The 12299-nt window shown below is 56.2% G+C and overlaps 1 protein-coding gene across 6 annotated transcripts in view; it reads left to right on the forward strand.

Annotated features, from left to right (window-relative positions):
* Positions 1-2487: 2487 nt before the first annotated feature.
* The window catches only part of CERK (ceramide kinase), a 52321-nt gene continuing 42509 nt past the window's right edge, over positions 2488-12299 (forward strand). For 4 of the 6 annotated variants that reach the window (XR_014017113.1, XR_014017114.1, XR_014017115.1 and 1 more), the window contains exon 1: positions 2488-2751. Coding sequence is in view for 3 of the 6 variants with exons in the window: in XM_081249873.1 (XP_081105999.1) it covers positions 2619-2751 (133 nt within the window). In the remaining 3 variants the exon portion in view is untranslated. Of the gene's footprint in view, positions 2752-2849; positions 2920-12299 lie in introns of those variants that run through there. The other 2 variants (XM_081249874.1, XM_081249875.1) reach the window with 2 other exon arrangements.

A 12299-nucleotide genomic window follows, 5' to 3' on the forward strand; every position in this document is an offset into this window, starting at 1 on the left:
CCTTCATGTGTTTGACCCTCTGTGCCCGATCCCCCATGGTCCCTCTGAGTGTCCAAATCCCCTCTCTTATAAAGCCACCAGTCACACTGGATTGGGGCCTACCCCCAAGGCCACATTATACCTCAATCACCCCTGTAAAGACTCTATCTCCAACTCCACTCACGTTCTGAGGTCCTGGGGGTCAGAACTTCAGCATGTGAATTTTAGGGGGTCACAACGCAGCCTATAACAGCCACTGAGAGCTCCCTGGCCTGGCCTCTGGCCTTGGAGTCTGTCAGGTGAGGAGGGTGGGGTCCCTCGGGGCCCCACCAGTGTTTCGTAGTTGATGCCTGCTGCCTCCCCCACAGAGCTCCCTGAGGGCGGGGATGGGGAGGGGACCTGAGTCCTCTCTGGGCGCCCCCCTGGCTACAGGATTGTATGAGCTGACGCGTGGCACTCAAGGATCCTGTGTGAGTAACCGAGGAGGGCAGAAGGGGCCCAGCCCAGGGAGGCCACAGGGAGAGGCCACACAGGGAGGCTGGCATTTCTGAGTCCCTGCCCACCGGCCCTTTCCTGGCATCCCTCCTCACGTGCAGCAGGGTGTTAGCAGCCCCCCGCCTGGTGCTGGTGCAAGGTTTCCATAGACATTTCATATCCACATTTTCAGAGCCTCAGAGCAGCAGCCTTGTTGCCATCAGCCCTACGGGGCAGGGAGATGAGGCCCGCCTTGCCCAAGGGAGGGGCTAGAGCTCACACCCCACCTTCTGCCCTATCCTGGTTCCTGATTCCCTGTACCCAGCCTGAACAGGCGCTGGGCTCCCAGCAGGAGTGAATCACAGGGAGCTGGCAGGATCAGACCTGTACCTGTGGCTCCCCAGTGCCAGCCACGGGCAGCGAGGCCACAGGCCTGCCCTTCTGCCATCTGCTGAGGGGGCGGACACGCTCTGAGAGCAGGGCTGGAGCCTCGCTGGGCTGGGTGCTGCACTTAGCAGGGGGTCAGGGAAGGCCCCCTGTGGAGAGGGGACGGTTGAGCTGAGCACTGTGGTGAGGAAGAGAATCCGGGGGCACCAGGGCGATGCCTCTCAGCAAACTGCTCAAAACAGCAGCCCCCCTCTCCTTGGGCCTGCTCAGGAGGGGAGAGGAGGGCTCAGCTGCCTGCCCCCTTCCAGCTTCCTCTCAGGCCCCTAAGAGGAAGACTGCTTCCTCCAGCCAGCCTTCCCTGCCTGCCAGCCTGCAGGCCCCTCCCCTCTGGTGGCCGCTTATACTCCAGCATCTTCCCCTAGCAGGCTGGCTGGCCATGAGAACCTGGGGCTCTGGGACCCCTAGCTGCTCTCTGCAGCCCCCAGCCCAGACACATACTCCAGTGGGCAGTAAAGGGTGGCTGGACCCTGGCAGACCTCTGAGCCACACCTCTGCTACCTGTGACCAGGACGTGCCTCCTCAGGGGGAATCTGTCCTCAACCTAGGTGTGTAGGCCCGGCAGGGCCCTTTGACCCAGACTGCCTGGTTCAAAGCCTGGCTCCATCCCTTACTGCTCAATCCCCAGTGCCTAAAACTGCCCCCTTAGGAGTGTAGGGGTGCTGCAGCACCTGCCTCCCTGGGTGGTCATGAGGGTGGCCTATAAGCAGAGGAGAGGGTGCCCAGTTCCATGCTGGCCCCAGCACAGTCCACACCTCCAGAGGGTGCATACCAGGCCTTCAAGAGGAGGAGACGGGGTATCCAAGATGCCGCCCGACGCCCAAAGTCAAGCTGCCCAGGGCGGCCGCAGGAGCACAGGCGTGGGGCGCGGAGCCCACCAAAGGCCTTCCGTCACACCTGCACGACCACCCAGGCAGCATTTCGGCGCCCCTGGAGGCCCCCGACGATCCACCAGGGAGGCGCTACTGAGCTCCACGCCCCCGGCCACAGCGGCCCGAACACCAGGATCGGCGGCAAGGGGAAGCCACCTCCTCGGGCCAGAGCTAAGCCCTGCGGACTCGTCCGGGCGAGCTCACCCGGTCCGCGCGGCCAGACCCCAGCCCAGCCCCCTCCTTGATCGCCCGGCCCCTCCCCCGCCCCCTCCTCTGTTCCCTGCTCCCTCCTCTCCCCCCGACCACGCCCGGCCCCCTTCTCAGGTCCCCCCGCCCAGACCCCCCCTTGGTTCCTCGGCTCGGCACCCCCCTCGTCCGTCCCCCTCCTCGTCCCCTCCCCGCCCCAACGCCCGGTCCCCCTCGCGGCCTTTCCTTGTCCTCTCGCCCCGCCCCACATCCCCCGGCCGACTCCTCCCCTCCCCCGTCCAGCCCCCTCCCAGTCCCCGCAGTCCGGCCCTCCTCCCCAGCCCGACCCCCTCCCCCTCCCCCGCTCCTCCCCCTCCCCCGCTCCTCCCCCTCCCCCGCTCCTCCCCCTCCCCGTCCCCCGCCTGGTCCCCCGCGGCCGCTCTGCGTACGGGGTGACGCAGCACCGCCCACCCGCCCGCCCCGCGCCGCCGCCCGCCCCGCGCCGCCGCCGACGCCGACGCCGCCGCAGCCGCCGCCGCAGCCGCGACCCGGCCGGGCTCCAGGGGCCGCTAACGGTCCAGCGCCCCTCGGTGTCTGCGCGCCTGCCCGGCTCCCTCAGCCTGGCCGACCCGGCGGCGCCCTGGGCGCTGGGCGCTGGGCGCGATGGGGGCCGCGGAGCCGCTGCGCTCGGTGCTATGGGTGAAGCAGCAGCGCTGCGCAGTGAGCCTGGACCCCGCGCGGGCGCTGCTGCGCTGGTGGCGGAGCCCGGGGCCCGGAGCCGGCGCCCCCGGCGCGGGTGAGTGTCGCCGCCGGCCCGCGGGCTCGGCCGGGATGGCGGGGCAGGGAGGGGCCGGGGAGGAGGGGGCGGGGAGGCCGGCAGGCGGGGGCCCCGGGACCGGAGGCCCGGAGATGGGGCCCGGGGGTCCCGGCAGCAGCTGGCAGGGAGGAGTACCGGGCTCCGAGGGTGTGTACACTCCGGGACCGGGGTGACAAAGAGTGAGCGCCGGGGCGGGGGCGTGGGTGGAGGGAGGTGCCGGCGGGGAGGGCCGGAGCCCAGGCGCCTGCGGTCCCGGCGAGGATGCGACCCCGGAGGGCGAGGCGCGGGGTGGTGACGGCAGGGGAGGTCTGCGGCCCGGGAGGGGTCGCCTGGACGGGGCCGCATCTCCGTGACCGGCCCGCAAGTATCTGAAAGGCACCATCCGGGTCGATTGTGAGACTGATTACGGATGGATCCCGAGGGAGTGCCGGCGCCCCGCACTCGGTTTCAGTTGAACCCGAGTACAGATGCTTTTCGTTAGCGGGAATCCAGAGCGGGGTCAGGAATTCCTGTTGTAAAGTGAAAGACAGGCTCATGATCTTCTGTCTGGGATGTGCTCCCTGGTGGGGTTGGTGTGGGTGTTAATTCCGGTGCAACAGGCTGGACGCAGGACCTGCGGAGGCCCTCCGATTTGGAGAAGTGTAATTTAATTGAAAAGGGCACTCTCTCTCCCCAAGGAGAAGGGGCCAGCGGCTCCCGGGGCCGAGACGTCGGCGGCAGAGGGGTGGGCAGAGGCTTATCAAGGAGGTGTCATTTGACTCCTGGCGGGAGGAGGAGGATTACAGGAGGCGCCTTTGGACAGTGAGCAGGGGGGAGGCGTCCATGGCAGGAGAGGAAGCCCAGGGCTGGCGAGTGTGGGTGTGTTTCCATCTCATTCATTTGTCTTTCGCAATTTTTTATTGAGGGCCTGTCCGGGAAGGGCGCGGCGGTAATCCTCGCCTCTGCTCAGCGCACGTGACAAAGTCCCTGCCGCAATGGAGCATTTTCCATTATTGGGAGAGACAAGAGGGCAACACATAGGGGCGTGTATGTCTCAGAAGAGCCCTGCAGGGTAGGGGCAGGTCGCTGTGGTGCAGGGGGTCCCAGAAGTCCTCACTTGCAGGGGGGCATTGGACCAGAGCCCTGGAGGGACCCGTGCACATTGGGAAGAGATGGTCCTTGCAGGAAGACTACAAGTGCCAAGGCCGGAGGTCCACGGGGTGCTGCAGGAACGGAGGGAGATGGGGGAGGGGAAACGGGGCTGTTTGGGTGGCATGGGCTGAGATGGGGACCCCTGGAGGGCTTTATCCATCTTAACCTGGAAAAAGGGTCCCTGTGGCAGCTTGGAGGAGAGCAGACAGAGGAGGGACTGCAGGTGGGAGGTTGCTGGCCTAGTCCTGGTGGGAGTGGTGGTGAGCAGGGCTGGGTCTGCCTGGATTGAATGAGCAGCGCCAGGGGAACGTGATTTCCAGGTTTGTAGTTACTGAAACTGCAGGAGCAGGGATTTCGTGGTTAATTATCGAAGAGGGGTGTGTAGGTCAGGGTTCTCTGGTGGATGTTCTGAGTTTGGGATGGCTTTCAGATGCCTTGGGGGCAGTCGGGGGTGCCGCGATGGGTCTGGGGGTGCTTTCTGACACTGAGGTTGTGTGGCTCTGCTGGTGGGAGAGCGGTGAGGCAGAGCTGGCCGGTTAATTGGGGCCAAGGTCAAGGGTGATCTCGGACTCTTGGTTTCTAGCCTCGGCGTCACCAGAAGCATGGTCTGCAGAGAGCTTCTCTGTGGCTGGGGGTCTGAGGCTCTACCCTTCTACCAGCTTTCTGTTGTCCCCTTGGGAAGACATGTCACTCCTCAGACGTCATCCTCCGGCCTCCTGGCACCACACGACTAGGTCTTGCCTGGCCTGTCCCCGAGGGCTTTTGAGCTTTCCTGTAAACCTCTCGGCTTAAGGATGGGGCACTGCCATTTCGTGGGGCACGTGGGCACAGCCACTGTGCTTCTGTCCTGTATTCCATTCAAACATGATGCATTCCTGCGGGGCAGCTTCTCCTGTATTTTACGGATATAGAGAGTTTTAGAAACCAGCCCAACTAGTGGTTGAACCCGGGTTTGAGGCATGGTGGGTCCAACTCCAGCTGCTGTGCACCGGGTGGTGTGGCCTGCCTCAGGCCACAGTGGCCATGTGGACACTGGACAGACCCCACCCGTCGGGACGTCTCGGTGGGGAAGTCACTCCTTGCCTGCTTTCAGCGTTGGCATCCTCAGCCGGCTACCATTATGGTTTCCGGTCCCCAGATCCTCGGTTTTGTGTGGCGTGCTTTGGGGCAGCCCCTCACTGGCACAGCTGCCTGCCCTCTTCCCGGGAACGGTGGTTACTTCACTCTTACAAACCGTAAGACAGGGACTTACGTACAGGGACTGGTATGCAAGAGATTGGTCGCCTCCCCGGAGAGGCTGGGGTTGTGGGAGCCCTGGCACCCCCTGTGCAACCCACCACCCTGGGAAAGCAGTGGGTCAGCAGTGCAGGGACGCAGCTGCTGCAGCTCGGGGCTTTCCTCATAGCTGCATCCCCAGGGCAGTGGGGTCTGAGTCAGATGATTCCATGCTTGAGAGCAGCACTGGCACTAGGGAGACGGGAATCAGTCCACGGGACATTTGATTCAGTTACAGAGTGGCAGTACCCAGCCTGCCACAGTCCCAGGTGTGTCTGCTTGCCGGGATGGACTGTGGCTTGGCCGGGGAGGGCAGGGAGGGGAGGGTTGTGCAAAAACAGACTGATGGGGTAGGGAGTGAATTGAGATCACCTTCGAAGAAGGACAGAGGCGGGACCTGCCCCGGGGCAGCCCGTGCACTGGGTGCAGCCGCTTCATCTGACCCGCTCAGTTTCTCCATAGCATCGCTCCTGTTTTCAGACAGGAAAAATGGACGTTGTGAACTGATTGCAGTTGACTGTAATGTCCAGACGGGAGCTGGCTTTTAATCCAGGCCCATGCGCCTTCATCTGTGAGGGGGCTCAGCGGCTGAGAGCAAAGGAGGCACCAGGATTTCAGGGGGCAGCGTTGTCTGGACCCAGGAACAGCTGCTCTTAAGGAAGCTGTGAGGCTCCGGGGCGCCAGCCTGGCCGGAAGTGGGGCAGACTGAAAACAGGAAACCCGGACCCAGTCTTCTCACAGTGGGTCGGGCTAGTTCAGCTCGAAACAGACTGAAACTGTATCTGGGCTGTACCCCCCGGGGTTCAGGAAAAGAGACTCTGGATGTGTTCCTTTAGAGTTGGGGCTGGGAGGAGTATGTTGGCACCCTGGGGTGGGGTGGGGGGCAGTGCCCAGGCTCCACCTTTGAAGGAAACCCTCCCCTTCCTCTGGCAGCTCCCCCCGAATCTGGGATGCCCCAGGGCTGATGGGGTGCTCCTTGGGTAGGTCACTGCTATATTTATAGAGTGTCCCCAACACCCCTACGCAGTGCCCAGCAAAAGGTAGGCAAGCCACAGATACTTAAAACAAAAAGTTTTTTATGCTTATAAAAGTAACTCATGTTGATTTAATAAAATCTAGAAAAACAGAAAAGCACACAGAAAAAGAATCACCCTTAGTCTTAACCTTCAACAGTGATTTTTTTTTTTTTTTTTTTGCTGTACGCGGGCCTCTCACTGTTGTGGCCTCTCCCGTTGCGGAGCACAGGCTCCCGACGCGCAGGCTCAGCGGCCATGGCTCACAGGCCCAGCCGCTCCACGGCATGTGGGATCTTCCCAGACCGGAGCACGAACCCGCGTCCCCTGCATCGGCAGGCGGACTCTCAACCACTGCGCCACCAGGGAAGCCCAAAACATGATTTTTTTAACGTCAACTTTATTGAGGCATAATTTGCATACAATAAAATTCACACATTTTAAGTGTATAGTTTGGTGACTTTGCCATGTTTGATCATCTGTCCTAAGGAAAAAGACAAGTACTTAAGGAACTGTGTTTAGGCTTTAGAAAATATATTTTCTGTGTGTTTGTTAAGATATTGATGACCCCCTCCTCGTGTCCCTCGTCCCCATTCTCCCGGGGCTCCTCGTGTGCCTGTGCACGGCAGGTGCTGAACAACCCTGTGTGGATGGCCACATATGGGAGGTGAGGTGTGGCCTGCCCCTGGCCACATGGTGAGTGGAGGCCACCTCGGGACTGGGCTCCGGCTGTGTGGAATGCAGCATGTCCTGGGGTCACCGCTGCAGGAGAACGTGGGGGGAGTGGTTGCTTTGCTGTTTGCCCTCCCAGCACCTTGACTTTTCTCTGGAGGATGTGGGTTCGAAACCATTGGAAGTGGCTGGGAAGCTGAATGGTTTGTGTAAAGCCCACAAATTCTACAGAATCCCCTAAAGCGTAAACACCACAGATCCTGTAGTCCTGTGTTTCAGTATCCCCTGATGTGTCGTAGTTATGCCCCATGAGGAAGTCAGAAGTGCTGTAGATAGTGTCAGATGATGTAAAGCTAACGACCTGCACAGTGTGATAGGAGGAATCTCAGTATATTTGAATAGGAAATAAATGGCAATCCTGTCTACCTGTTTCAGAAAAAAAAATAGAATCTCATTCTGGATTTGCATGTGATTCACTGTCGGAAGAGACGTACAGGCTTTTGTGGTTTCGAAAGCAGATGTCAGGAAAACAGCAGTCCTGCCTGCCATCTGTCTCTCTAGGCACCTGCCTCAGTTATGTTCAGGTTACATGACTTAACAGTAGGCGAACGTGGTCATAAATACTGTAATCTGAGATAATTCAAAGGTTAACTTTTATTTGTTACTCTAAAATAGGTCAGCAAACATTTTCTTCAAAAGCCAGATAGCAATTATTTTAGGCTCTGTGGGTCACAACTTCTCAGCTCTGCTGTTTTAGCACAAAAGCTGCTGTAGGCAGCATGAGAGTGAATGCACATGGCCGTGTGCCAACAAAACTTTATTTACAAAAGTGGGCAGCAAGCTGAATTTGGCCTGCAGTTTGCCGACCCTGCTCTAAACCATTATTTATCATTATGCGTTTTCCTGCTCTGTTGTTTGGTGCATTCATATTCAGGATTGCTATGTTTTGATTTTGGATTGACCCTTTTTTCGTTCTGTAATGCCCTTCTCTGTGTCTGATCATTGTGTTTGTTCTGGAGTCTACTTTATTGATTGACACGGCCACTCCTGCTGCACATGTCTTTTCCATCCTTTTACTTTCAACCTGCTTACATCATTAGATTTGAAGTGAGTTTCTTTAGACTGCATAGGGTTGACTCATGTTTTTTAATTAACTAAGCCAATCTATGTCTTTTTAATGTAAATATATTAGGGCTTAAGTCTACCATTTTATTTTTTGTTTTCTGGTTTTTGTTTCTCTGTTTTTCCCTGCCTTCCTGTGAATTACTTAAAAATATTTTTTTAGAATTCCATTTTGATTTGTCTATATATCTTCATCTTTTTTATTAGCTGTTTGTTGTGGTAAAATATCCATATTGTTTTTGAGTGCACCTCTTTGTACAGAGGTGGAGGGGTTCCCCAAGGTATTGGTCTATATATACGTATCTCACCCCAATCTTGTGGTGCTGCCATTTCACCAATTTGAGTGAAGTGCAGAAACCCTACCTCTCTGCGTCACTTTACTCTCCCGTTTTATAATGAAATTGTCTTAATTATTTCTTCTACATGCATTTAGAACCACAGTAGTGTTATAGTTTTCTCTCCCACCCACAAACATAATTTAGAAAAGTCAGGAAGCGAAGGAAATCCTATTGTGTTTACCCGTATCTTTGCTTACTCTGTTCTTTCTTCCTCCCCCCCGCCCCCCCCCCGCCACCCCAGACTCTTATCACTTCATTTCTACTTCCTGCATCCTTTCTTTTATGATAGGTCTGCTGGCAACAAGTTCTCTTCGTTTTTCTTCATCTGAAAATGTCTTAATTTCTCCTTTATCCCTGAAGGATATTTTTGCTGGGTGTAAGATTCCAGGTTGACCATTCTTTTCTTTTCAGCACTGGAAACATATTGTGCCACTTCCTTCTGGCTTCCATGGTTTCTGAGGAGAAATCCACTGTCATTCAAATTTTTCTCACCTGTAGGTTAGGTGTTGTTTCTTTCTCACTGATGTGAACATTCTTTTCCTTGTACCTGATTTTCAGAATCCAGACTGTAATGTGTCTTGGACTGGATTTCTTTGGATTAGTCATATTTGAGGTTATGCCTTTTGTCAAATTTGGGAAGTTTTCAGCCATTATTTTTTGAACACGTTTTCAGCCCCTCTCCTTCTCTACTTCTGGGACTGTAGTGACACACATGTTGGATCCTCCATTATAATCCCACAGGTCTCTGAGGCTCTGTTCATTTTTTTTGTTTTGTTTTGTTTTTGCTTTTAATTCTGTTTTCCTCTGCTGTTCAATTTGAGTCATTTCTGTTGTCCCATCTTCCAGTTCACTGATTCTTTCGTCTGCCCCTCCGTTCTGCTGTTGAGTCCACCTGTTGTTTTCTGTTTTGGTTACTGTATTTTTCAGTTCTAAAATGTCTATTTGGGTCTTATTTATATCTTCTACTTCTTTTTTCTTTTTTAAAGATTTCTTTATTATTTATTTATTTTATTTATTTTTGGCTGCATCGGGTCTTAGTTGCAGCGTGCGCGATCTTTGTTGAGGCATGTGAGCTTCTCTCTGGTTGTGGTGCACAGGCTCCAGGGCACGTGGGCTCTGTAATTTGCGGCACACGGGCCTTCTAGTTGAGGCGCGAGGGCTCAGTAGTTGTGGCACGTGGGCTTAGTTGCCCTGCAGCATGTGGGATCTTAGTTTCCCAACCAGGGGTCGAACCTGCATTCCCTGCATTAGAAGGCGGATTCCTTACCACTGGACCGCCAGGGAAGTCCCTATATCTTCTACTTCTTTGCTAAGACGTTTTTTCTTTGCTGAGTCTTTATAGGTCTTCATTTGTTTCAGGTGTGTAATTGTTTGTGAAGCCTTTTCGTAGTGGCTGCTTTAAGGTCCTTGTCAGACAATGCTAACATCTTTGTCATCTCGGTGTTGGCATCCAGCGATTGTCTTTTTTTCTCTCATTTTGAGATCTTCCTAGTTCTTGGCATGGTGGTTGATTTTAGATTGAAACCTGGACATTTTTGTACTGTTATGAAATTTTGGATCTTATTTAAATTTCTTCTTTTAGCTTGCTCTCTCTGACACTGCTCCATCAGGGAAGAGGGGGACTAGCTACCGCCAGGTGGGGGAAGAAGTCCAGGTTCCCCTCGGGCCTGTTGACAGTCGGGGGGAGGGGCGCCTCATTGCTGCTGGGTGGGCTAGGACTTCCGGCCCCCCACTAGGCCTGCACAGAGACCCCCTTGGCTGGAAGGGGTAGGGGTGCCTCACAACTGCTCTCCAAGGGTCTCCTGACACCTGGGTAGGTGGAGGTGGGTGGTGGTGAAAATCCTGTCTTTCCCCTAGGTCTCCCCTGACACCACCCCACTACTGCTGAGTGAAGGTGGAAGTCCACTCCCCCTTTGTCTCTACCGACCCCTGTGAGGAGTGAGGCTCGTTACCAGCTGGCTGGGATGAAAGTTCTGGCTCCCTGCCTGCCTTCCCTCACGCCACGCCATGCTGGTGGGGAGTGTCGGGTGCCTCCCTACACCCCTGAGGGTGGAAGTCTAGGCTCCCAGGTGGACTTTGCTGGCGTGTGGGCGTGAGGCCAGGTTTCCTGTGTGTTTGTTGTTTGTCTAGAAGTTTCCTGTCTTACTGGGCTGTCCTTCCCCTGGTACTTTGGCCAGAGAGGGCACTCTTTGTTGGGGCTTTTGGTTTGTACCCACTGGCATTTCCAGGTTGCTGTTCTTCAAATCTGAGGTGCATGAAGCAAAAGGAAACCCAGGGAACTCACCCCTGTCCTTCCCTGGTCCCGAGGTCCCCGGCCAGCTTCCTCCTTCTCCCCACCTTTCAGAGTCTCCCTGGCGTTTGTGTGATACATGGCTTAGCGGAGGAACAGGGAAAAGCACACCTCGTCCATCATCTCGGCAGCAGAAGGTCCCTGTGCATTTTTTAAAATATTTTTTCTCTCTGTTATACAGAACAGATTATTCCTACTGACCTGCTCAGCTTCACTGGCTTTCCTCTATCACCCCCACTCCGCTACTGAGCACAGCTAGTGGATGTTTTATTTCAGATGCTGTACTTTCAGTTTTAAAGCTCCCATTTGCTTCCTTCTAGTAGTTTATTTTTCTCTCCTGGGAACTTCTGTCATCTTTCCATTCATGTTAAGAATGTTCAGCTGTACCTCACCGAGCACGGTTATACCGACCACGTTAAAGTTTTTGTCTGATGCCTCTGACATCTGGGTCATCTCAGGCCGGGCGTCTGTGGACTGTCTTTCCCTTGGGCATGTCAGCGTTTTCTGGTTCTTGGTGTGCTGATTAATTTTGTACCTTGGACATTTTTCATATTTCTTTGTAAGGCTCTGGGTCCCATCAAAGTCCTTTGGAGAATTTTCTTTTCTTAGGCAGGTGCTCAGCCTGGTTGTACACAGACGGCAAGTCGGTCTCACGTTGTGGGAGGCGTTTCCACATCAGTCCAGCTCTCAAGGCCTTTTTCACGCTGTGGGGGGCTGCCCTGGTGTTTGTCACTCAGGGGTGAGTCTGGGGCCGGGGAGCTGGCACACTTGGCAGTTTGGCTCCCAAGGCTCCTCTGTGCCTCCCATGGTTCAGCACGCGGAGGCCAGGCGGGAGCCCGGCGTGTGTCAGTTCACAGGCAGAGCCAGGGCGCCCTTCCCAGCCCTGCCGGCCACGCTCTGGCTCCTCTGGACAGAGGGGTGGGTGTTCGCTCTCCGCATCCAGCGAGCTGTTCTAGATCTCAGGCTGCCCTTGGCTCAGAGCTGGGGATGGAGAGGAAAGGAAGGCTCTGGAAGACTGCCGGGCGCTGCTCCTTCTGCGTGGGTGCTGCTCCGGCCACTGGCGTACTGCTCTTTGCTTTTGGCGCCTTCAGTTAACTCTCTCCCTCCCATCTTGTCCAGACCTCTTGGTCACCATCAGAGGAGGGATAGGCGGTCATGCGCCTGCTTCATCCTGGTCGGAACTGTGTCTGTCTAGGCTGACTTTCTCATGCCTGTAGTGCTGTGCTTACCGCCTCAAGTAATCCTCACCATAGCCCTTGGAGCCATCCTGGTGTTGTCCCCATTTCAGAGATGGCAGTCTGGGGCAGGTGGGGGGCTGCTCCAGAGCTCGGGCGCTGAGATCCTGGGGTACGCCCTCTGCAAGGACGTGGATGCCGGGGTTCGTTTCTGCAGCGCCCACTGCCTTTCCTAGCAGGCAGGTGGGCAGAGAGCAGGGTTCTTGGAGCAGGAAGCAGTCTGGTTGCAGCCCCCAGCGGTCAGGGGCGGGGGCACCACACGGGCCCCTGGTCACTAGGCTGGGGATGCTTGCACAGGGTAGCACGCGGTCGGAGGAGCCTGTGGCTGTGCGAGTGGGAGTCGGGGACGGGCTGTTTCCTGTGTGTGGAAATGCAGTTGTGCCAGAGTTGACTCCACGGTATACGGTCCACAGGTCCAGGGTCAGTGCAACCTGTCCCCTGAATCTACGGC

The sequence above is a fragment of the Mesoplodon bidens genome (assembly GCF_964165515.1).
Source record: "Mesoplodon bidens genome assembly, chromosome: 11".
In the NCBI taxonomy this organism is placed as follows: Eukaryota; Metazoa; Chordata; class Mammalia; order Artiodactyla; family Ziphiidae; genus Mesoplodon; species Mesoplodon bidens.